This window comes from Malaclemys terrapin, chromosome 1, assembly GCF_027887155.1.
Source record: "Malaclemys terrapin pileata isolate rMalTer1 chromosome 1, rMalTer1.hap1, whole genome shotgun sequence".
NCBI lineage: Eukaryota > Metazoa > Chordata > Testudines > Emydidae > Malaclemys > Malaclemys terrapin.
In genome coordinates this window covers 17,031,995-17,058,493 of record NC_071505.1, presented here as the reverse complement: position 1 = coordinate 17,058,493, position 26,499 = coordinate 17,031,995, and the positions used below count along the sequence as shown (strand labels likewise).

Sequence of the window (26,499 nt, the reverse complement as noted above, 5' to 3'; positions counted from 1 at the left end):
AGTAAACCAGGCAAAATAATATTAAAATATGTCACAGGGCTGTTGCAAGGGTTTAATTAGTTAAGGTTTGTAAAGGGCTTTGACACGAAAATGTTCTTACTTTCTAGGCCAGTCCTGTAGCGTTGCTTGTTTCGCAGTCGATACTGTATTAGTGCTATCACCTGCTTCTCAGAACAAGTTAAAAAAAATGTCAAGGCAGGTATAGAAGATAGAGGATCTTGTTTTTAATCAACCTTCCAGGGTCCTTTTTTTTTTTTCAGTCAAAAAGTTAATTCACACCTTCCTCAGCTGAATGGGGAGGATAAAAACAAAGGGCCGGATCCCCAGCTAGTGTAAATCAGTATAACTCCATTCGTTTCAATAGCGCGAAAGCGATTTACACCAGCCGAGGATCTGGCCCGGTAATATGCTGTGTCATCTGCACAGTAACAACTAGTCCCAGTTTATAGGTGAGGGTAGCTTCTGTTTCCAGGAAAATTCTGTGCCATTAATGATTATAACATAAAAGCAGTAAGCACAATTCACAATTAATTATGTTTTATTAATGTTTTTCTAAAACATGCCATAGCCCAGCAATCATGAGGCTGTTCAAGAGAGCTGTTCTAAAATCAGCTAATAGCAGAATGTAATTTGCAGCAGCTTCTGCTCACTTACAAAACACTTGCTCTGTTAATTGTGATTTCACACTCCAGTGAAGGCTGGAGCCTTGAGGTAACATTCATGTGATGGAACAGTTACCAGTCTGTGGTTTGGTGTGGGAGCATTTATTATTATTTATTATTTTAGGAAAGACTACAGTAGTTAATTTCATTTATTTTTTTAAATATTAAAAATAAACCTAGCAGAGATAGGCCTCATAATCCGTTGTCGAACACTTTAATTCCTTCCTTTCCCCATGAACCTGAACAGGAAAAGTATGTCTCCTGGCTCTGATCTCTTTCACTCACTCGCCATTGTTACCAAGAACAATTATTAATATTAGTATATGCATTACAACAGAGTCATGATCAGGGCCCTACTGTGCTAGGTCTGTGCAAGAAGAGAAACCATCCCTGCTCTGAATCTACACAGCCAAAGGGAGCAAGGCTATGCCCATTTTACAGATGGGGAACTGAGATACAGAGGAAATTAAGACTAAGATTTTCAAATGTCTTCCAATGAGCATAAGAGATCAACCTTCCCTAGCCACTTTGGAAAATCCCAGCCTATGGATCGTGCCCAAGGTCACACAGGGAGTCAAGGTCAAATTTAGAGCCAGGTGACTGCCTGAGGTTCTGTGCATGGGGGGCGCTGGGCTCAGGGTGCTGTAGGGTATTCAAAAGTTTGCCAAATGGGGGGCAGGGAAGACGCTCCTTGCCTGGGGTGACATTTGGTCTAGGGCTGGCACTGCAGGGAATCTGTGGCAGAGTCAGAAACTGAATCCAGGTCTCCTGCATGCCAAAGACACTGAGGAAAATTGCTCTCTGTTCATCCTCACCTACAATCTCATTTGGTAGCCCAGCCTTTCAATATATTGCTGCCAATCCCCATTTTCTGCATTAAACGCCTCAATTTCCCCATAAATGGCAATTCTTATTCTGACACTTTTCTGGGTTACCCAAACATTGCCACCTGCTTACAACATGAGCACCTGGTTTGTGCCCACCAGGGGAAACCCTCCCCAGCTACTGGCTGTTAGCCATATAGGGGCTCCACTCCGGGCTCCACAAGCCCTGCTCTTTCTCCACGCAGGCTAGAAATTTACACCCCCCACTTTGTTACAGTTGACTGCCCAGTCCCTTATCTTCTGGATACCCACAATGCCTCTGTGGAAGCAGTGCACCCCAGTTCACCACTCTGCTTAGCACAAGGCACTTACACGCGTTTCTAGTAAAACCACGCTGAAGTTTATTTAACAGAGCTTGAGACAGAGCGTCACAAAAAAAGCAGATATAAGGGTTTGGAAACACAAGTAAAAGAAAATCCTAAAATGCATTCTGTAGCTTATACTTATTAACAACTTACTTTCCAGTCTAATAAGGTATTTCTTAACCATGGTAAATCTTTATAGCGCTTGTCTAGTTCAGAAAGCTGGGATCCAGCTTTCAGGAGCTGCTGCTAAAGCCTCTCTTCTGTAACAGTTACAATCTTGTGCTCTCTCCTCTTCTCTTAGACAGTTACAGACTCTTGTTACTACCCCAGGTGGGTCCCTATTCAGAAACTTTTCTTGGGGTTCTTTTGTCTTTGTAAATCCTCAAAGCTGCCGCAGATCCAGGCAGTAAACACAGGGCTGGCTGTACAGATGCCCATTGTTCTCAAAGTTAGCCCTGAGGCCCGCCTTGCCTCAGGTGACAAGTTGCACTTCAACAGTTTAGAAACCCAATATCCTACCTGTTACAGAACTAATATTATTTCCAGTACAAACATTGCGCCGTAAGCCAGGAGCTGGGAGAGGAAGACAAGGGTGGATCACTCCAACTGCCCTGTTCTGTACACTCCCCCTGAAGCTCCGGTACCGGCCACTGTTTTAGACAGGATACTGGGCTAGATGGACAATTGGTCAGGCCCAGTAGGGCCATTCTGATGTTCTTAATAACCAGGACAATCAGCTAGTTCTTACCTTTCGTCAGGGACCACACACGACCCCTTTTGAAGACATATTGAGAAGATGGCCAAACACATAGGCACTAGACCTACCTGGGTATGCCTGTGTCACGCTTACATTTTTCCTCATCACCATTTTGTAAAGGAACTGCTCAGCCGACAAGAAACACATGCTACTTACAGGACTGAACAAATGGCTATAAACTGCCCATCAACAAGTTTAGGCTTGAAATTAATGAAGGTTTCTAACCACCAGAGGAGCAAAGTTCTGCAACTGCCTTCCAAGGGGAGAAGTGGGGCCAAAAAACCTAACTGGCTTCAATACTGAGCTTGATACATTTAGGGAGGGGATGGTATGATGAGCCTGCCTAAAATGGCATGTGGCCGATCTGTGACTGCTAGTAAGCAGACGTTCCCAATGGACAGAGGTGGGACACTAGATGGGGAGGGATCTGAGTTACTACACTGAATTCTTTCCCAAGTGTCTGGCTGGTGGGATTTGCCCACGTCCTCAGGTCCAACTGATCTCTGTATTTGGGGTCAGGGAAGGAATTTTCACCTTCTGCAGCCTGGGACATGGGTCACTTGAGGGTTTAAATTAGTGTATATGATGAATTCTCTGTAACTTGAAGCCTGTAAATCACGATTTGAGGACTTCAGTAACTCAGCCAGAGACTAGGGGTCTATTACAGGAGTCGGTGGGTGAGGTACTGCAATGTGAAGGAAGACAGATTAGATGATCATGATGGTCCCTTCTGTCCTTAAAGTCCACAAGACTGAAGGTTCGGAACGTGTTGCTTTATTCAACCACAGAACAGAGTGGGGGATGTGGAGAGGGGGTGGGAGAAAAATCCCACTGGCTAAACAGGAAGTAAGGGAGGGATGGAGATGGCTCCATCCCATAATACTCTGAGTAACCCAGTTAACCCTCCGATGATCACTTTACTTTAACCACAAGTCCATCCTTAGACAGAGCAGAGACTTTGGATACCGCACTGCCATGGGTAGTTCCTCATCACCTACACACAGGGCTCTCATCTAATACTCTGGGCTCAAGACTCATCGCTCCTGAGCTGTATTGGGGTGAGAACAAGTAGTGGTGAGAGGCAGTCATTGGGGGTCTCCTTGCCTGTCAGGACAGAATCCTGCTACTCCAGGAGAGCGGCTGTAGTATCTGCTGCCCTAGCTGGTGTGTAGGGGACCGGCCCAGGGTCATGCACTGCCTTTTCTGGGGTAGTAAGCACTGCTGGAAACATCAGACAGCCCTCCCCTCTGCATTAGAGAACATTTAAAGGCAAATGTAATTACAGCTGCTGACTGCACAGGAGCAGTCTAGGAAAGGGACTTCCTGTATCCCTCCTACAGGCACAGAGACAGCCATAATTTGGGCCTCTTGCTGTCACACCAGGGAGCTGTCTTGGCAGAGCAGTGGTGAAAGTGAAACGGGCAGATTCAAATGTCGCTATCGGGCAGAAGCCAAGACTCTGCCTGCAGAGCAGCTGGAGGGCTGGAGGGTGAACAGAAGTTCACAGCAAGAACGGGGCTCAAGAAGACCTCTGCAGATGCTCCAAAGAGCTGCCAAGTGATCACGAGCAAAGGAGTGGGATGGGGTTTACTAGGAAAAGACAGGAAGACACTTCAGAAAAGTTAAAAGGAAAATGCTAAACACTTGTCCAATGAATCAAGTCTTTGGTCCTGCAGACAGAGAGAAAAGTGAAGGGGGTCATCTGGTATCTGTATCTGGTGACTGTCCCTTACACCTCTTCTCTCTTCTTTGCCAGAGATTTCATCTCAGACCGGAGCACAGAGACATCCCCAACAGCACTGAGGGACAATCGTTTTCTAGTGTTGGGCAGGATACACACCCCTATATTTACACAGGGAGCGCTCACTGGCCTTTGGCCCCATTGACCATGCAGTGCTGATGACATACATACAACAGCTATCAGGAATAAATGTGGTAGCACTGTGTGGTATCCACAGGTTAAAGAAGGTTATGACGGGCACCTGCTTCTCCTCATCTAATAGAGACCCAGAGGTCCTCAGTATTCTCCTCCTTTCGCCGCACTGATTTTATGAGACTATTTAAAGTGCTACCAAAATGCAGGCAGCACTTGTCTGTACATTGTTTTCTCCACTGGTGCAGTCTCAGCTGTCACCAATTCCTGGAAGAAATAAGCAGATGGATGAAGAGCGTCAGGCCCCAGCTCAATCCAGGAAGGACAGAAGGGATGATGGTGGGAAGGCAGTAACTCTTTGAGGGACTTGCAAAGACTCTAACTTCATTTTACATCAAGGTCGTCACACCACAAGATATCCAGATAGTGCAAAGTCTCAGACTCATGCTGGTTTCCCATTACCCAAAACACTCAGATTGCTACAGTACTGAAGAATGCTATCTTCCATCTTCAGTTGGCCAGAAGACTGCACATCCTCCTTGCATTGGAGCAGATGGCCATTGGTGATCCACATGCTATTGCAGCTCACTCTGCTGGGGCCGAATGTAACCACTAGACCCAAGGCTCAGCTGGTGCTGAATGCAGCACCCTGCTTCACCAAGCAACACAGGCCAATGCTTCCACATTGCATCAATGTTGTATAAACTCCACTGGCTCCCCTTTATTGATCGGAGTCCTAACATACAGGGTCCCTTCATGTCTGGGAGCTGGCTAACTCCAACAGTGTCCTATCAAGGGCTTCTATGTCTCCCTCTCTTTATGCAAAACCACTTAGGCTCTTTTTATATACATATCAACAAGATCATCATAGGGTATAGTCTCTGAGGCAAGGACTGAATTTTCATTATATGTCTGCATCAAAACTAACACAGAAGGGCCCCGATCCCTTATCTGGGCCTCGGCATTACCCCAGTGCTAATACTAATAGACTTTATTCTGAAATAACTATTTGTTCTCTCTAAAAATATAAGGTAACATTTATAAATGCAATAACATATTTCAAGATGGGCATCTGTACAGGGATAACTCACTCTTGAGTCTACCTTCTTTGGCATAATACCTCCTGTCTTGTGTGTTATTCCGTATTTTGAAGCATTTCACAAACTTTCCAGGAGTTTTGACAGTAATGTCTGCTCTTCTATGATATGCCAACCATGTGATGAACTTATGTAATTTTACTTGAGGCTTCAAATTTCAAAGCTTGCAAAACCACTAATAATTAGATCCTAGGAGAAAAGTGATGTTGCAAATGGGCAGAAATTGCTTCAGATCGACACTGAAATCCATTTCTACATACTTGGAAGGCTACCACTCAACAAAGAAAAAAAAAACTAGGAGTCCTTGTGGCACCTTAGAGACTAACAAATTTATTTGGGCATAAGCTTGAGGTGGGTTCTAGCCCATGAAAGCTTATGCCCAAATAAATTTGTTAGTCTCTAAGGTGCCACAAGGATACCTCGTTTTTTAGTTTGGTTTTTTTGCTGATACAGACTAACACGGCTACCACTGAAACCACTCAACAAAGAGTTTACATAAAGCTTTTAATTTATGGTGGGGAAAAAAGCACATTTTAGGTATTCCACATTTTAATCATGTCCTTTTTGCAATATATCAGATGTCAATCAAGTACAAGAAAGCACTGATTCAGTGTTAAATTTCCACAGATTTTTTTTTCCATTTATAGTATATTATCAATATTAATAGCAATACCAACCTCTATTCATCAGTAGATGTCAATATGCTTTATTAAGGAGGTAAAGTACCATTTCCCTGTTTTACAGATGGGTAAACTGAGAGGCATGGAGAGGCAAAGTGACTTCCCAAGGTTATTTAGCAGATCAGTGGCAGAGCCAGGACTAGAAAAACCTCATCTCCTGAATCCCAGACTAATGCTCAATCTACAAGGCCATTGTGCATCCCCAAACTAACCAACTTTCTCCTGCAGAACTAAATACCAGAGAGGAAAACTCCTAGTGTACCAGAGCCTCAGCTGGTGTAAATTGGAGTAGCTCCTTGGAAGTCAAAATTCTGCTGCCCTAATAAATCATTGCCATGGCACAAAGCAAATAAAGCCTGTTGAGCTGCATCCTCAGCTGTGTAAATGACAATGGCTTGATTCTATAAAAAGGGATCTATAAAATCTATGAATCTATAAAATCTTGAATCTATAGAAAGGGAAATAAGGATAACCCAGGGAATTACAGACCAGTCAGCTTAACTTCTGCTCCCAGAAAGATAATGGAGCAAATAATTAAGCAATCAGTTTGCAAACATCTAGAAGATAATAAGGTGACACGTAACAGTCAGCATGGATTTGTAAAGAACAAATCATGTCAAACCAACCTGATAGCTTTCTTTGACAGGGTAACAAGTCTTGTGGATGGGGGGAAGCGATAGAATGATATATCTTGATTTAGTAAAACTTTTGATACTGTCGCACATGACCTTCTCATAAACAAACTAGGAAATGCAATCTAGATGGAGCTACTATAAGGTGGGTGCAAAACTGGTTGGAAAACTGTTCCCAGAGAGTAGTTATCAGTAGTTCACAGTCAAGCTGGAAGGGCATATCGAGTGGGGTCTCGTACGGATCAGTTCTGGGTCCAGTTCTGTTCAATATCTTCATCAATAGTTTAGATAATGGCATAGAGAGAACACTTATAAAGTTTGCGGACGATACCAAGCTGGAAGGGGTTGCAAGTGCTTTGGAGGATACAATTAACATTCAAAATGACCTGGACAAACTGGAGAAATGGTCTGAAGTAAATAGGATGAAATTCAATAAGGACAAATGCAAAGTACTCCACTTAGGAAGGAACAATCAGTTGCACACATACAAAATGGGAAATGACTTCCTAGGAAGGAGTACTGCAGAAAGGGATCTGGGAGTCATAGTGGACCACAAGCTAAATCTGAGTCAACAGTGTAACGCTGTTACAAAAAAAGCAAACATTGTTCTGGGATGTATCAGCATAAGCAAGACATGAGAAGTAATTCTTCTGCTCTACTCCACGCTGATTAGACCTCAACTGGAGTATTGTGTCCCCTTCTGGGCGCCACATTTCAGGAAGGATGTGGACAAATTGGAGAGAGTCCAAAGAAGAGCAACAAAAATGATTAACGGTCTAGAAAACATGACCTATGAGGGAAGACTGAAAAATTTGGGGTTGTTTAGTCTGGAAAAGAGAAGTCTGAGAGGGGACATGATGACAGCTTTCAAGTATGTAAAATGTTGTTACAAGGAGGAGGAAGAAAAATTGTTTTTCTTAACCTCTGAGGACAGAACAAGAAGCAATTGGCTTAATTTGCAGCAAGGGAGGTTTAGGTTGGACATTAGGAAAAACTTCCTAACTGTCAGGGTGGTTGAGCACTGGAATAGGGAGGTTGTGGAATCTCCATAATTGGAGATTTTTTAGAGTAGGTTGGACAAACGCTTGTCAGGGATGGTCTAAATAATACTTAGTCCTGCCATGAGTGCAGGACTAGATCATAGAATCATAGAATCATAGAATATCAGGGTTGGAAGGGACCTCAGGAGGTCATCTAGTCCAACCCCCTGCTCAAAGCAGGACCAATTCCCAGCTAAATCATCCCAGCCACGGCTTTGTCAAGCCTGACCTTAAAAACCTCTAAGGAAGGAGATTCCACCACCTCCCTAGGTAACCCATTCCAGTGCTTCACCACCCTCCTAGTGAAAAAGTTTTTCCTAATATCCAACCTAGACCTCCCCCACTGCAACTTGAGACCATTACTCCTTGTTCTGTCTCAAGGTCCTTTCCAGTTCTATTATTCTCTGATTCTATGTTCTGCCTCCCTAAACTGCCCTTAAAGTTGTAATTGGATATAGTAGCCCTTCAGTGCTTAATTTGTGACAGGGTTCGCCAAGGCTGAGACCCGGCACCTCTAGGCTTGCCGTGTCCATTATGAAAGTAAAAAAATTGCTTGAGCCCTGGTACCTAATTGCTTGAGTCCCAGCACCTCTTTCACTACAAATGAAGCATAGGACTCCTTACTTCCTAATGAACGATGTGTAGTGCTGCTGCCGTTCCTCCTCATCTGCTGCCACCTTGTCAAAGGTGGCTGAATTCTGGAGACGTCGCAGAGTGACAAAAGAAAAGAAAAATGAAAAAGTGAAGGAAATCAACTAAACCGTGGACATCACGATTCCATTGCATTTGCTGGATAAACAAGAGAAAAAGGGAGAGGAGGAAATAGGGAAAAATGAAATTTCAACATGTTTTAAAGATAATGTTTAGCAAAAAAAAAAAAAAAATCTCTATCCAAATGAAAAGAACTTCAAAATGTGGAAAGTTTTCATGGAAGTGTCTTTTCCTTTTTTTCCAACCAGCTCTAGTTTCTAATACACACAAACTGGTACCAATCCAATAAACCACTCAGGGTGATTTAGGATCAGATTTTCAAAAGAGCACAGGCCCAGATTTCCAAGTGCTCAACAGCCGTAACTGGAATCAGATTTTCAACAGAGGCCAGCAAGCCTTTGAAAATCTGTCCCCAATTGTGAGTGCAGTACTCTTTTGGAAATCTGGTACTAAAAGAGTGGAACTTATGCTCCTAAATTACTAAGGGCTTGTCTACATGGGACACTCAGGAAAGTTAATTCAAATTAATTTTTGAAGTGGATTAGGGCTTGTCTACACTTGAAATGCTACAGCAGTGCAGCACTGTACCACTTCAGTGTAGACATGCCATGTCCTGAGAGGCAGTAGCTCTGTCAACCTAACATTGTCTACACCAGGGGTTAGGTCATCTTAGCTATGTCACTTAGGGATGTGGACTGTTCACACCCCTGAGTGATGTAGCTTTAGTTCAACTGTGTTAAACCTCTGTGTGGGTGCGTTTATTCAGAATTAAAGTGGATGTGATTCGATTTAGCTTAATTCACTTCCAAAGTGAATTAAGCTAAATTAAGTCCATTTAAATTCTGAATAAAACTGTCCAATGGGTTTAATGCAGTTTACCTAATCCACTATAAATTCACTCCTTTAGTTAATTCAGAATAACTTTCCTGAATATCCCTGTGTAAACATGCCCATAGATGCTTATGAAAATTGCACACTTAAGAACATGCTTAACTTTAAGCATGAGTAGTTGCATTAAAATCAATGGGACTATTCACATGTTTATGTGCTTTGCTGGATTTTGGCAATAGACTTATCTTAATAACTGTATAATTTATCCCTCATGAGTCCCCAAGGACATCAAAGGCACCAGTCCTCAATGAAGCAAACAGAACTGAAACACAATATTTAGCTCGACTGACTTTGAGATACTGAATAACTGCCCAAATAAGTTAGCAAAATTTTCTACAAGTGAAAACACCTTATATTTTGACTCCCCATATCTCACGTATGCTTTATACAATTTACTTCTGTCTTTTCAGAAAAATTCGAAGGCATATGCTCCAGTATGTGAAATTTCCAGCAGTTTGGTTTAGTTTCAGCTAAGCTATGTGTCAAACTCTAGTGTTTCATGGAAAGTTAGCTTCAGCCATAACTACAGAGAAAATGCAATTTTGTTTCCTTTACCTTGTCATCTATTGGCAATTTTCCCTTTTCTATTCCACCCAGGTCTGAGCTATCAGAGTTCAGGCAACCACTATCAGTATGTGAGTCATTTGTGTACCTGGCATATATCTGTCACTCTAATGCTTGTGTTTCTGTGAAAAGACTTTTACAAAAGGTGACTGGATCTCTAATTATAACCAGTCAGGAGACTCAGGCTTGTCCATCACTCACTTCCAGTGAAGTGAGGTACCTTATCCTACAGCATAGTTCTCATCAAGCATTAAGGTCAAGTTCTGGCAGAGCCAATATAAATGAGCCAGGTGTGTTGGATTAGCAGTGCTAGCGTGTTGGTAGTCCATCATTTTCAAGAAGGGTATAGTGTAGCATTTAACCATGTCAGCACTTGTGAGTCGATCTTTAGACACATCAAATTTCAAGGAAAAATAGAATTTTGTTTAGAAATGTACTTCAGGAGAAAAAGGCACCTATCTTATGGTTCGTCTACACGGCAACTTAGTGCATGGCCAGCCAGGGTGAGAATTAAGAAATACGCCAGACTGCACTTGGATTTCACTGCACTGTAGCAGCAGCAAGTTGGTGCACTATAGATGCACACCCTGGCTTGCTGCACAGGAACTTGCCGAGCAGACCATCCCTTAGTTACCTTTGCCAGTAATTAATAATACCGCCAAAGTCAGCAGCTGCTCTTCACCCCGTGCCAAAAAGTAACCAAGCACAGTCAAATCAAACCCAAGCGCTAACCCTCTCCATGCAGACATCAGCTTTTGTTATTCCAAAAGTGTAGGTAAAAAGATGAGCCGTGCAGAATGCCATGAAGATCAACAAATTCAGGCTACTTCTGATCTGGGGAGTATCCAAAGTGGAGGTACCCTCATAGAGAACAACTTACCTCATGATTAATGGTATTGGAGAGAGTTGATAGAGTTAACAGCCTCAGCATGGGCACTTGACCTTCATCCATTGCCAGGAGGAGATCACCTGCTAATGCCGCTAGTGCGGTTACAGTCCAGTACCCAGGTGTGTAGCCAGATTGACAAGGCTCAAGGAGATCCGAGGCATCTAGGTGCTCAGAGAGTTCTCACTAGAACCTTCACTATAATCTTAACCAAAACCGAAGATTTGAAACTACGTGATTGTTAGACAGATTGTCATTGCCAAACGGTGGTATTGTTATGCTGGAGAGTGATGGAGGCAATCACAGACCGCACTGAAACTAATGGCTATGCTAGGTACCATTCATTCAGGCTGAACGGAATAAGCAATTAAGCTCCTTTGTTGAGTATATATATATATATAGCTGAAATAACTGAAACTACCGCCCAAGGTTCTGAGCCACATGGAAAGACCTGAGCAAGAACTAACTCAGGAAGAATAAGAATTCCCTGGGATTGATTGAAAACACCGGGGCTGGGCATTGATTGGGATCCGATATCTATTTTGTCTGGTTTCTCATTTCGGTATTTGGATTGATTCTGTTCTAACAGAGGGGCCAAGTTAGTTTTCACCATGAATCTGTCTTTCTAAAAAAAGGCCTTACTGCTAGAGATGATGAGTAATCTCGTATTGGAGACAGCACCTAGTTGGTAGCTGGGACACTAGACTGGGAGTTGGGAGATCAGGATTCTCTTCCTGGCTCTGACACTGACTTGCTTTGTGGCCTGGGACAAATCCCTTCTTTTCTCTTTGCCTCTGTTTCCCCTCACTTTGTCTATTTTGACTGTAATCTCTTTGGGATAGGGATTGTTTCTAATTACATGTTTGCATGCCGGTCACAATGGGCCCTGACCTCAGTTGGGTAGTTAAATGCTATCACAGTATAAATGTTTGATGGATAGCCACTCCCAATTGAAACGATATTCAAATGCACCATCTCAGAAAAGTGTTTTAATGTCAGCCAGCATGGATTTGGGCAGAATGGTGATATCACTTCCAGAAGCAGGTGGCACAATTCAGCTCCGAGTTAGTGGTGCTATTCGAACTGCAGGGAAGGGAAAGAATGTGGCCCACTTTCTTTTACATGTAACACGGCCAGGAGTGACTTATGTATATTGCAGAGCTAATACACCCCAAACCAAGCCAGCATGTCAGAGGGGTCTGTTGATGGAGATGTGCAGGAAAATTAAAATCCTAGCTCATCTTCGCTAATGGCTTCAAACCAACTTTTCTTCTTCACAGCCAGCACTCTGGGCAGGACTCCCCACCTGAACATCTAGCCACCTGAATCTGCATTGCCGCTTAAGGCTTGTTCTTTTACTAATCACATAGCCAACGGGAAAACATTTGCTCCTGTGAGCATCCCCCTTTGACAGTCCTAGAGGGAACAATTTTTGACAAGCTGCCCCTCCCCTTCCCAGACTGACATGCCTGATGCACCTGTTCTTGTGGGCAGCACAGTGACACAAAAAGAAGCCAAAGCCACACGGGGCTCCAGCAGCAATGAGGAGGCAGAGGTTTGAAAGCGAGGTTGGCTGGTTTGCAGGATGAGAGAAGAGCTGTGCCTGCAAAAGGAAGTAGATTTTTTTTTTTTTACTGAAGCTTATGTTCCTGGTTAATATTTAAAAGCTAAGAGACTGAACAACTGAAAGACGGTGATCATGTTTTCCTGGGAACCAGGAATCTGCTCCCGTGTTCCTGTCCATTTTACAAAAGACAGAATTTTGCCCTGGTTTTGGACTCCACTGCAGCTTGGAGACCTGAGCGAGCCACTGGCCTGCTGAGTGGGGCTAGCTAGCCCGTGTGCATCAGGAACCTTAGTGTGTCACATGTTGTCAACCTTCTGTCCCCTCACAGACCTCCCTGGGAGCACCCCCATCCTTCTCTCGGCAGAAGTCCTTTGGACCAGGACTGCTCCACATGTAAAGTGCCAGAGAAGTGAGGTGGCTTGACAGCGGAGCACGAGGAGTGGGCCTACCCCCATCTCTCTGCCTTTCACACCCACTCCCCGATGCCCATGGAAAATGCCAACTCTTGCCCCTGCTATGTTTCTCACTTGAAAAAGCTGGTAGCCAAAGAAATGAACATGAATGACGAAAGGCTGGAATAAAGCTGACTCACTTTGCAGGATGGCTCATTCCCGATGAAATTTATCCCAAGACAGAAGGCCTGCCCATGTCCCTAAATACCACCTAAGATGGCATTGATGCATAGGGTCTTGTGTAGGTTGTCTATGGGATTTAGAACACAGGGTTGTCTCTAACTTCTGAGCGGAAGTTACTTGTTCCTGACAGCCTTGGAGTGCTGTTGTGACAAACTGCTTTTGATATCACCCCATAAAAACCTCAAGCAAAAGGAGAAGGCAGGTATGGGAAGGAAGGGTGGCTGGCTGGCTGGCTATGGGACTGGCAGAGAGCTCAAAAGATCTGGGTTGGATTCTGAGCTGACCTACAATAATCTTGGGTGAGTCATTCATTCTTATCGGTATTACTGTATATTGCACTGAGCTCTGTACAAACACAGGCCAAAAGACAGTCCCCACCCCAAAGAACTTGAAAGCGAAGTATAAGACAAGAGACAACAAATGGATACAAACAGATGCAGGAGTACAAGGAAAAAATTCACCAGCATGATAAGCAGTAGTCTCAGCAGCCTAGCTCAGCTCCCATTTAGTTACCTAAATAAATAGCCAGATTTTCAGAAGTGTTCAGTTTGCTGGGTATGGAGCTCTTTTGAAAACTTGCCCATAAGTGTTACTGTGGGAGCTGCAGAGTGCAGAGTTCTTTTGAAAATCAGCTTTTTATGTAGGTGCAAAAATGGGAGCTAAGTGCTTTTCGAATTTGGTCCCCAGCCGGGGTCGTGAGCCATTGAAAACCTGGCCCTTAAGCTCCATGCCTCAATTTCCCCACCTATAAAATGGGGATAACAATCTTCATGGGGCTGTTGTGGAGATAAATACATTAAATGTTTGTTGAGGCCCTAAGATACCAGGATGACATAGGCCATACAAATGCACAGAATAGATAATGCATAGGAAATCTCAAAGCACGTTATAGTCCAGAGGACAGATTACTACCATGAACTACGGAAGCTGATCTGATAAATTATTGCCATCTTATCATTCAATCTGACAACTTTGTCCAATAAATTATTTGCAAACAAATATTTTTCATTATTTGAAGCACTCTGAAGATGGTTGAATGATATCTGGCAAATAATTTGTTTGACTGAATTTGTTGTTGAATTATTTGTGAATATATTTATTTCATTATTCCTACCAGCTTTCCCCAGAGTGGATGTTAACCTGGGAGGTTCTGTTCCTGCATTGGTTAAAAAAAACATATGGCTGATTGCCTATGGTGAAGGGTGAAATTGTTTGTTTGCAGCTCACATACCACTTATCTGCGAATGGAGAACTTTGCTGAAATGGGCTGCGGTTCAGGTTATATACACATCAATATGGCCATAAAGAAGTATGTTTAACTGTGTAGCTGGCTTGCTACTGACATGATATAAAGCTGCTGGAGTAAATATAAATAAAATTCTGTCCTTTGCCAGAATCCGATAGAGCAATATAGAAACTCCCCCAGGATAAACAGCTGCATCGGAATAAGCTTGTTCATCCATCTTTCAGTGTTAAATTTTAATTGTCTCTTCTTTAAATTTCTTAGCACTCTGTTTTAAATAATGCTAAGTGTTTCTAAATTATACATAGCCCTGCAAGCCTAATCATAATAAATTTTGCTTTAAGGAAAAGGTAAGTACAATAATGAAATATTAAAGTGCTCTACTTAAATATTACCATATTTGATTTTTTTAAGGACTTAGAATTCAAGGTGGCCACATTAATTCATGCTCTAAAGAGACACTATCAAGGAGTTTACAGGCAAATACATATAGTCATGAGACTGTCGTAGCATAACATGGTCATATCTAAAGGTTTGATCCTGCTCCCCTTGCAATCAATAGCAAAACGCCCATTGACTTCAATGGGAGTAGAATCAGCCCAAATATATGCATGCTTGGATGTCTGTTTTCCCCCTGACCCATGCACTGAACTGTGATTAACATTAAAGTGAGTAAGTTCAGCCCTAGGCATTTTTCTGCCTTGGGCAAACTTCAATATGCGTATCCTTTCTGTTCTAGCTCATCTTTGTTGCTTTTCCTCGAGTTATTTGCTTGCAAGGTTTTTATTTGCTTGCAAGGTTTTATTTGCTTGCAAGGTTTTTAACTTTAAAGACAAATGATCCGGTGTTTAAGGCACTAGACCATGATTCACGGGATCTAGGTTCAGTTTTCAGCTCCGCCACAGAGTCTCTGCATGTCCTTGGGCAAGTTATTTAATCTCCCTGAGCCTCAGTTCCCCCATCTTTAAAATTGGGTTGATAATATTTCCTTTCTCCCACCCTTTGTTTATCTTGTCCAGCCCAGGAAGGGTATCCAGAGCTTCCCTCCCACAATGTCTCCCTCCCTCAAGCCAGGCAGAAGGTGGTAAGGGTGTACCTCCCCTATCCCATGGAGGCTGGGACCACTGGAGTTCAGCCTGGCACTTTGGAAGAAAAGGTCCTGTGCTGAGCAGAGCAAAATTAACTACCCAGCACCTGCAGGCCCAGGTGGCAGCAATGGGAGAATCCTGAAGCTGTGGGAGGGGCAAGTGGGATCCAGTGGGTGGAGATAGCTTTAACTAGGAAGGGAAGATAAAACCTAGGGGAGGTTGACAAGTGCAGTGAGCCACAGAGGGAGCTGCAGCCTGGATGGAGGGTGGAAGGAAACATAACGGCAGTACGACTCTCAGACTAGGGGAGACAGCAGAAGAGCATTTAGACATGAGTGTAAGAGCTAGATATGGGGAGAATCTGCTTTATTTATTCTTCATCTCCTGTCCTAACTTGTTGCACTCAGCAACATTACACATTTGACTCGTTTCACCCCAGAGTTGGTTGTGTTTCCGTGGAATTTTGTGCGTAGTTGCTGTGTAAAATTTGTTCAGCTTGTGAAGCAATTATGGGTCCTTTGGGATGAAAGACACTATGCGCATGTAAGCCGATCTTATTTCTCATTGCCAGAGCTTTCTATTTTCCCAAATCATGTCCTTTTAACACCGCTCTGAATGTTTTATTGATGAAAAGAACATAATAACTGATGTCTCCTTTTGCCTTTTCTAATTCCTTTTGTCTATTTAGGGACTTGATGGAAAGTCTTGTTGGCTTGTTCTTCCCTTGCTTGTGGGACAGCACTTCACATTTGGCAATGGGTCAAGAGGACTAAGGGGCATGTCTACTTCTGCTCATGCTTCTTAAAGCTGCCAAACCAGGACCAACGAAGATGTTCACCAGGCTGCAGGTGCTTGCCCTTGCTTTGCTCTGCAAAGGAGTTTTCCTTTCCCTAAGTGACCATAACTTTTTAAGAAAGGAAATTAAGATAGAAGGAGACTTAGTCTTAGGTGGTTTATTCCCAATTAATGAAAAAGGCACCGGGACGGAAGAATGTGGGAGAATCAATGAAGACCGAGGCATCCAGCGCTTGGAGGCTATGTTGTTTGCCATTGATGAAATCAACAGAGACAATTACTTGCTCCCAGGAATTAAGCTTGGAGTTCATATTTTGGACACATGTTCAAGGGATACATACGCGTTAGAACAGTCTCTGGAGTTTGTCAGGGCATCTTTGACTAAAGTGGACGAAGCGGAGTATATGTGCCCCGATGGATCTTATGCCATTCAAGAAAACATTCCGTTACTCATTGCAGGTGTCATAGGTGGTTCTTATAGCAGTGTCTCCATACAGGTAAGACATTTCAAAACTTACACCCTCCAGAGAGAACTATTCATCTTGAGCTTCCCTGAAAGAAAAACCTACTAAATATGGTACAGATCATGGGTCACATTTGTTCCTAGAACCAATGAATTTACACCAAGGATGAATCTAAACCACATTGATTTTTTTTAAATCTGCTATAACTTAAATATGGGTAGGCTGGGCATTTCCTTTAGTGATGGTAGAACCTGTGGGAATTTGTGATTTAGAAAAAAATAGATAATATATTGTAAGATTTGTCTTTAATTTGAATATCATGATTTTTTTTAAATTTCAGTTCACACCACTTAAGCCAACAGAAGTTTTTCCACTTCAAATGTCTTCAATGCTCATTTGATGAGATCTTATATCTAGAAGCCACAATTTTAATGGGTTCTAAATTTGCAGTCCTTTCCTTATTAATGTGTGTTGTTCATGACAAGAATGTGTTCAAATCTCTGCTGTGTATGAATGGGGAAGGTGTCTGAAGAGGTGCCTATAAGGCTAAACGTTATAAGAAGTCTGAGTACAGCTGATTAGGTTTTAGCTGAATTAGAGAAGAAACCCTGACTTTTTGTTTTGTACATCAAGTGATTGCAAAGAACAAATATTTTCCTCCATTTTTTACAGAGATTCTGTCTGCTCCTCTACCTATCTAGCATGTCTACAGCACCTATTGCCATAGGATCAGGGTGCTGAGACTTCTTCCAAGCATCTTCTAAAATGTTCATCTCTTGCCTTGGAATGCAATACCCACCACTATAAAAATCCTCTTGCATCTTTGGTGGAGGCTGATCTATTTTCAGTTCTTTTCTGCTGAACCATAATATACCCTCCTTATTCACAAATGAGCACTGTCTTACTCCTCGAACAGTCCCATCTAAACAGATGGGACAACTTGCCAGTAAGGTGCTACACACTGTATTATATCAGTATCAAACAGGACAAAACCCTGCCCCGTGCTACTAGCAGAGAAAGAAGTCATAGGGCGCTTCATCTGTCCCTTGCAGAAACAGGACAAGATTTCAGTTAGTGCTAACTTCAACCAGCACTAAGCTAAGGACTGACTGTCACCCTAGCCAGCACACCAAGGCTCCACTGGCTTGGGAGGACAGCCAGGTCCCCATGCTAACATCCTAGAGTTTAGAATGGCCACTAAGTGAGAATACAGCCTCCTCTTTATGGTGCAGACTGTGGCCTGTTTGGCATGCACATGCAGGGGAGTTATGGGGTGAGGAGCAGCCTCTGGAAAGCTGCTACCCTCTCCCACATAAAGTGTGGGTTCGGCTTTGACTCTGCCCCACAATGTACCAGACAGCCATGCCAGAGGATGTATTCTGTGCCAGATATAGGGTTGGTGCAGGGCATGTTTCTCCCCACCAGAGCAGGGGAGAAATCAGGAAGCAGATTGTGACTCCTGAGTCCTGGGCTGCACCGTTGGAGGCTCTGCCCAATACACAGGCCTCGACAGTTTAGCCCTAAAGGAACATTCCTGAGACATCCTGCTGTGTGCTATCTGGATGGCCCTAGGAACTACTGCACTGCCAGCATCATTCCACCTCTTTGCCCCCAGCCTCTGGCACCTGCAAGGGCAGGATTAGGTCCGATGCCTTCTGAGGCACTTGGGAAACAGTGTGTCAGCCTCCCTAAGCTTTGGTTGTGGATGATGAAACAGCGGTAAGCTTAATAATAATTGATACTCTATCGCTTCCGTTCACCCAGCAGCGCCTCTTGATTCTTGGGACGCTCCCATTGACATCAGTAGGACTGGACAAGCCAAGAGTTCAAGGCGTGTGAGTGCAAACGTCAAGAATTCCAAACATAGGGGCCTAAAGTTAAATACCTGAATCCATATTTAGGCATCTCGCTAAGGAGGCCTGACCTTTAGAGGTGCCGCTCCCATTGGCTTCTGTGAGAGTTGTGGGCATTCAGCTCCTTTGAAAATCAGGCCATGTTCATGACTGGATGGGCCTGCATGTCAGAGGAACTGAGAACACAGAGGTCCCATGACTTCAGTTAGAAACGGAGGCGTTCAGATTTCGAAAATCAGGCCCACCACGTTTCTAAATATGGATTTAAGTGTCTGACTTTAAGCACCCACATTTGACCTCAAAGAATTAAGCAGCTACAGATCCACACCAGTTTCTCTGGGAAAGCCACAACATAATCTGTGCAGAGCCCTTTCAGACAGGAAAACATTTCTGTCTTTTGTGTCTTGTGAATTTGCTGTTGTATTTCTGAACCTCCCCTCCTCCCCCCCTAGATTTCTGTCTGGACAGCTGTCTGCCCAATCACTTCACGGTGCTCCCACTGTCAAATTTCTGCTTCTTTCATTATCCTTCCACTCAGGAAAGAGAATTCTTTGGTAAGTCAGCAATAAGCATATGTCCCCCAGAGCCAGTGTACACAACAGGCACTTTTTGCAGATAGCAGAAACTACAAGAGAATGTGAAATGCTTAATTTCTTGGTCAGACTTAATTATCATTAATGAAAACTGGTATAATTAGTCTTCAGATGCTGTATATAAATTAGCAATGAGCCCAATCCACACACACCCTGATCCTGGAAAGCCCTTACCCAGGAGGTTAATATTTCATTACTCATGTGAGCAATCCCATTGCAGTCTATGGAACTACTTGCATAAGTTTGCATGATTTAAGGTTTGGGATTGGGCCCAGAGTTTCATCCAGATTTGGAGATGGATTCTCCAAAGTTCAGGGATGTTCACGTTAGGGCTTGGTTGGTTCCTAGCTCAGACATCCTGGTCTCAGCTAATCTACAGCAGGATTTTTTGACATGTAGTGATCATTAAAGAGTCTATGTTAAGTTCCGTTTTAAGCGAGGGGGGGAAAGGGGAGCCCAATCTCCATACGTGGGCACTTTAATACTATGTCCAAATGCCACATTTAGACACTCAGGTCAGCACTTACAGGAATTTACACGTGTAAGTGGTGATTCAAGTGTCCAGATACTGGATTTGTATGTCCAGATTCACATCCACTTTTGAAAACTGGACCGACCTGCTGTCTTTAATGTAGGACTGAGACCCATTCACCCTACCACCAAGGTTTCTTTCTTAGGAGTATAAAGACATTGATTTAAGTGGACTATATGCATTTCCATATCGGACAGTAGGTATTTCCACAACAATATAGAGCTTGATCCTGCCAGAAAATGCCTCCACGCTGCAGATCCATAACATTTCCTGGGATACAACCATGAAAGTTATTTCTGAAGTAAGCCCTTCCTTAGTGGCAGAACAATGTCAGAGCAGCCTCTCTATGCTGCCTTCATCTCAGGGCGCAGAACTTTTTGCTAGGCCCAGTACAACTGCGACATGTAGCAACCAGGCTTTGGGGAATGATTAGGGGCATATCACTGAGCCTGTTAAGAGCCCCCACATCTATACCTAGGAATGGGGGTCTTCCTTTACTGCCTAAATGACTGTTATAATTCTGGGAGGGAAATTCAGAGAGAGACTGTGGTGATAAGGCGGTGTTCTCTCCTTGACTGACAGATCTCTTCAACCATGCAAGTCTGCCAGCAAAAGTGGGAAAAGAGGACGTATGGCCTGAAAACTTATCCCCTTCACAAACAAACAAAAAAATCTACAGCCATCCAATCAGAGACCATAAAGAATATGTGACCTGTGTAACCAATCAAAATAGCATGAATTACAGATTCTCAATACTTACAAAGAAGGGTCAGTGACAAAAAAAATTGCTTCTTCTATTTCTCCTTCACTAGGAAGCTTGACTGGTTCCTCCAAGGTCTGAACCCAGAAACCAGAGCTTTCATCCCCTCTTGGCTGGGTCACTAGCTCATTTTAAAGGTGGCAGTATTGCAGAGACTGCAGCTCAATCAAATCAGTATCTTAAATGTCTGTATACTAATGCGAGAAGTATGGGGAATAAGCAGGAAGAACTCAAAATGCTAGTAAATAAACATAACTATAACATAGTTGGCATCACGAAGACTTGATGGGATAATACGCATGACTGGAATATTGGTATATCTTGCTCAGGAAGGATACGCAGGGGGAAAAGGGAGGAGGTGTTGCCTTATATATTAAAAATGTATACACTTGGACTGAGGTTGAGATAGAAATATGAGACAGACTTGTTGAAATTCTCTGGATAAGGATAAAAGGAGTAAAAAGCAAGGGTGAAGTCATGGTAGGGGTCTATTACAGACCACAAAACCAGGAAGAAGAGGTGGATTAGGCTTTTTTTAAACAACTAACAAAATCATCCAAAGCGCAGGACTTGGTGGTGATCATGGACTTCAACTACCCAGACATCTGTTGGGAAAATAACACAGCAGGGCACAGATTATCCAACAAGTTCTTGGAATGTATTAGAGACAATTTTTAGAAAGCTAGTAAGGGGGGAGGCTGTTCTAGATTTGATTTTGACAAATAGGGAGGAACTGGTTGAGAATTTGAAAGTGGAAGGCAACATGGGTGAAAATGATCATGAAGTCTAAGCAAGTCTAAGGGGAAAAACAACTGAAGACAGTTGGCAGTTTTTCAAAGAGACATTATTAAGGGCACAAGAGCAAACCATCCCACTGTGTAATAAAGATAGGAAGTCTGGCAAGAGACCACCCTGGCTTAACAAGGAGATCTTCAATGATCTAAAACTCAAAAAAGAGTCCTACAAAAAGTGGAAACTTGGTCAAATTACAAAGGATGAATATCAACAAATGACACAAGTATGTAGGGACAAAATTAGAAAAGCCAAGGCACCAAACGAGATCAAACTGGCTAGGAACATAAAAGGAAACAAGAAAACATTCTACAAATACATTAGAAGCAAGAGAAGACCAAGGACAGAGTAGGCCCGTTACTCAATGAGGGGGGAAAGACAATAACAGAAAATGTGGAAATGGCAGAGGTGCTTAATGACTTCTTTGTTTCGGTTTTCACCAAGAAGGTTGGTGGCAGTTGGACGTCTAACATAGTGAATGGCAGTGAAAATGTGGTAGGATCAGAGTCTAAAATAGGGAAAGAACAAGTCAAAAATTACTTAGACAAGTTAGATGTCTTCAAATCACCAGGGCTTGATGAAATGCATCCTAGAATACTCAAGAAGCTGACTGAGGAGATATCTGAGCCATTAGCAATTATCTTTGAAAAGCCATGGAAGACGGGAGACATTCCAGAAGACTGGAAAAGAGCAAATATAGTGCCCATCTATAAAAAGGGAAATAAGGACAACCCAGGGAATTACAGACAAGTCAGCTTAATTTCTATTCCCGGAAAGATAATGGAGCAAATAATTAAGCAAACACCTAGAAGATAATAAGGTGATAAATAACAGTCAGCATGGATTTGTCAAGAACAAATCATGTCAAACTAACCTGATAGCTTTCTTTGACAGGGTAACAAGCCTTGTAGATGGGGAGAAGCGGTAGATGTGATATATCTTGACTTTAGTAAGGCTTTTGATACTATCTCGCATGACCGTCTCATAAACAAACTAGGGAAATACAACCTAGATGGAGCTACTATAAGGTGGGTGCACAACTGGTTGGAAAATGGTTCCCAGAGAGTAGTTATCAGTGGTTCACAGTCATGCTAGAAGGGCATAACGAGTGGGGTCCCACAGGGATCGGTTCTGGGTCCAGTTCTGTTCAATATTTTCATCAATGATTTAGATAATGGCATAGAGAGTACACTTATAAAGTTTGCGGACGATACCAAGCTGGGAGGTGTTACAAGTGCTTTGGAGGATAGGGTTAAAATTCAAAATGATCTGGACAAACTGGAGAAACGGTCTGAAGTAAATAGAATGAAATTCAATAAGGACAAATGCAAAGTACTCCACTTAGGAAGGAACAATCAGTTGCACACATACAAAATGGGAAATGACTGCCTAGGAAGGAGTACTGCAGAAAGGGATCTGGGGGTCATAGTGGATCACAAGCTAAACGTGAGTGTAACACTGTTGCAAAAAAAGTGAACATCATTCTGGGATGTATTTGTAGGAGTGTTGTAAGCAAGACACGAGAAGTAATTCTTCTGCTCTAATTAGGCCTCAACTGGTGTATTGTGTCCAGTTCTGCAAGCCACATTTCAGGAAGGATGTTGACAAATTAGAGAAAGTCCAGAGAAGAGCAACAAAAATGATTAAAGGTCTAGAAAACATGACCTATGAAGGAAGATTTAAAAAATTGGGTTTGTTTAGTCTGGAAAAGAGAAGACTGAGAGGGGACATGATAACAGTTTTCAAGTACATAAAAGGTCATTACAAGGAGGAGGGAGAAAAGTTGTTCTTCTTAACCTCTGAGGACAGGACTAGAAGAAATGGGCTTAAATTGCAGCAAGGGTGGTTTAGGTTGGACATTAGGAAAAACTTCCTAACTGTTAGAGTGGTTTATCAGTGGCATAAATTGCCTAGGGAGGTTGTGGAATCTCCATCATTGGGGATTTTTAAGAGCAAGTTGGACAAACACCTGTCAGGGACGGTCTAGACACTATTTAGTCCTGCCTTGAGTGCAGGGGCCGGGACTAGATGACCTCTCGAGGTCCCTTCCAGTCCTATGATTCTATGATTCATGCAGACTGTGGCAGCCCATATCAGCAATGGGTATGGCTGCTGTGAGCAGTTGGGGCTGTCAGGAAATAAAGATTATTGTTATCCACTGGAAAATAGGCAGGATGTAATTAGAATAGATACATAGATGATAAGTATTACAAAACTGTAATTTAGCCATGAAAATGAAATTAACATACAAAAAAGCACTGTGGAGCTTTCATGACCACATGTGATCTCAGTTCTGTGGATCATCCAACAATCAGAACATTCAACCGTGTGGTATTGGGGACTGTAGCTTTAAGGGCTGAGCTTCCCAGACAGAGAATCTAGGCAAGATGCTATGAAGCTATTGTTATGCTCAGCCAGTTGGAACCACACACAGAAAAAAGCAGTGAGTAGTCCCTGAATACCACAAACAGCACAGTACCCATAATACCAAGCTACTGCTTTCATACGTAGCTATCATGATTATGGGAGCATTAAATATGCATGGATCAGTTTCCCAAACTGTGGTCTACAGACAGCTGACTAGACACGTGGTGCTGGCTCCTTCTCCTTGTTTCTAAATTATATTTTTTTTTAAGCTAAAAAGGATCGGATTTCAAAGTTGCCTAAGGGAGTCGGACTCCAGCTCCCCGTGGATTTGCTTAACTCCCTTTGGCTCCTTTGCAAATTACAGCCTAAATTATTTCCTAGCAGTGCTTTTCCAGATAAGCATTTGCTGCAGTTGTCATAGGGGAATTATATGATTGTGAATGGGAATGGAGATGGTGCATGCAGTCATGAATGGGAGGCAAGGTGATCTGCAGTGCCATGAATGAGGAGAGGTAACCAAGAGACAATCAGTCTATTAAGATTTGACCTGCGCTTTGAATGGGCTTGGAAGGATTCGATTTTTATTGGTAAATGTCAATCAAAAGGTCAATTTCACCATACAAACACAAACTGAAGGAAAAAAATATGTCCATCAATAGTAATCGAAATGTACAGATACACACAGTAAGAAGAAGAACAGGAGTACTTGTGGCACCTTAGAGACTAACAAATTTATTAGAGCATAAGCTTTCGTGGACTACAGCCCACTTCTTCGGATGCATATAGAATGGAACATATAATGAGGAGATATATATACACACATACAGAGAGCATAAACAGGTGGGAGTTGTCTTACTAACTCTGAGAGGCCAATTAATTAAGAGAAAAAGAAAAAAAACTTTTGAAGTGATAATCAAGCTAGCCAAGTACAGACAGTGTGATAAGAAGTGTGAGAGTACTTACAAGGGGAGATAGTCAACGTTTGTAATGGCTCAGCCATTCCCAGTCCTTATTCAAACCGGAGTTGATTGTGTCTAGTTTGCATATCAATTCTAGCTCTGCAGTCTCTCTTTGGAGTCTCCAAAGAGAGACTGCAGAGCTAGAATTGATATGCAAACTAGACACAATCAACTCCGGTTTGAATAAGGACTGGGAATGGCTGAGCCATTACAAACGTTGACTATCTCCCCTTGTAAGTACTCTCACACTTCTTATCACACTGTCTGTACTTGGCTAGCTTGATTATCACTTCAAAAGTTTTTTTTCTTTTTCTCTTAATTAATTGGCCTCTCAGAGTTAGTAAGACAACTCCCACCTGTTTATGCTCTCTGTATGTGTGTATATATATCTCCTCATTATATGTTCCATTCTATATGCATCCGAAGAAGTGGGCTGTAGTCCACGAAAGCTTATGCTCTAATAAATTTGTTAGTCTCTAAGGTGCCACAAGTACTCCTGTTCTTCTTTTTGCGGATACAGACTAACACGGCTGTTACTCTGAAACACAGTAAGAAAAATACTGCATGAGAAATTATTAGAGTTTGATTTAAGGCTCTTTACTTTGCATATTGCGACAGATGATGTTGACAGTTTATGTCTTCATGGTGATCAACCCGTAACTTTTTGAATCTCAGTGTGTACTGTCATGGAATAACTAATGTCTGGTCTGCCCCAGTTTCTGACCCTCCTCCATAATTTCTCACAACAGGGAAAATTTAAATCAATTAAAAAAATTAAGATGCTTAAAATAAGCATTGATATTATCTGTTGAAATGATAAAAGAATAAAAATCAAATTCTGCCAAACCTGATGTGAACAAGGCAGGGCTACCCTGGCATAACTCACACATACTCCATGTGGCCCACTGGCCCCCTGCAATGGTGCCTGAGCCACAGACAGAGGTTGGTGAGCCTGATACACCCCTGACTAACAGAAGCAATTATTTTAGCTCATGCAGGAGAGCCTCATGCTTTAAGATCCAGAAGTCCCAGAATCAGTCCCTGCTGCTGACAACTACAGAGGGGCATCATGTTCCAGACATGGTGCGCATTAGGCACAGGCAGACTGCTGACTCCCAGCGAAGGGTCTCCCCTACTAATTGCTCACACAAACATCTAGGTTTTCCTTGAAGGTCTCTTACTGATGTGCTGACAGCTTACACGAGCTGACACCATCACTGGCTGAGGTTAAATGGCTGCAGGCCGCATATGCAAAGACTCACTGTGTTATCACAGGGACAAAAAATTCTGGTTAGAGACAGTTCCGCTCCTCCATTAAATATTTTCTCTCCCCGCATCCTCCTCCTTTTTATTAATTACTGGGGATATTTGTATACAAATAAGTTAGCTGGGCCTGATACATCTCTCAGGTAAACCTCTATCTCCATTGAAGACAATTGTGTAAACATGGGACAAATGAGATCAAAATCAGGCTGTTTGTTCTGAAGGGACCCTTGATTCCTGGTGTACATTTCCCAGGTGATGTCATGATGCTGTTTAAGACCTTGCCTATCTAGAGGGCTATAATGGCCGCTAGTGAATATGTAGCTAGATGTTTACAGCTTAATTTCTAAGACTTCTGGCAGAAGAAAACGCTAAATAAAGGCATTTTTCTTTGTTTGTGGGGTTGCTTTTTCTTAATTATTCCCTTTTGGCAGGAATATTGTTAGATGGAATACATTAATGAACAACAATAAGCAACTTAACCAATGTTATAGAGATTTCGTTACAGCTGATTGCTCCTTCATTCCTCTGCATAATTCATATGCCGTACATGGGGCTGGGTGGGCTGGGACTCCTAACAGCATCTGGCTCTGTGTGTTTGATACT

The 26,499-nt window shown here is 42.7% G+C and overlaps 1 protein-coding gene across 3 annotated transcripts in view; it reads left to right on the top strand.

Moving 5' to 3' along the window:
* GRM3 (glutamate metabotropic receptor 3) overlaps window positions 1-26,499 on the top strand; it is a 151,961-nt gene that overhangs the window by 83,023 nt on the left and 42,439 nt on the right. For all 3 annotated transcript variants that reach the window (XM_054017092.1, XM_054017082.1, XM_054017076.1), the window contains one exon: window positions 16,204-16,807. In XM_054017092.1, coding sequence (XP_053873067.1) covers window positions 16,310-16,807 — 498 coding nt within the window. In that variant the 5' untranslated portion in view covers window positions 16,204-16,309. The remainder of the gene's footprint in view (window positions 1-16,203; window positions 16,808-26,499) is intronic.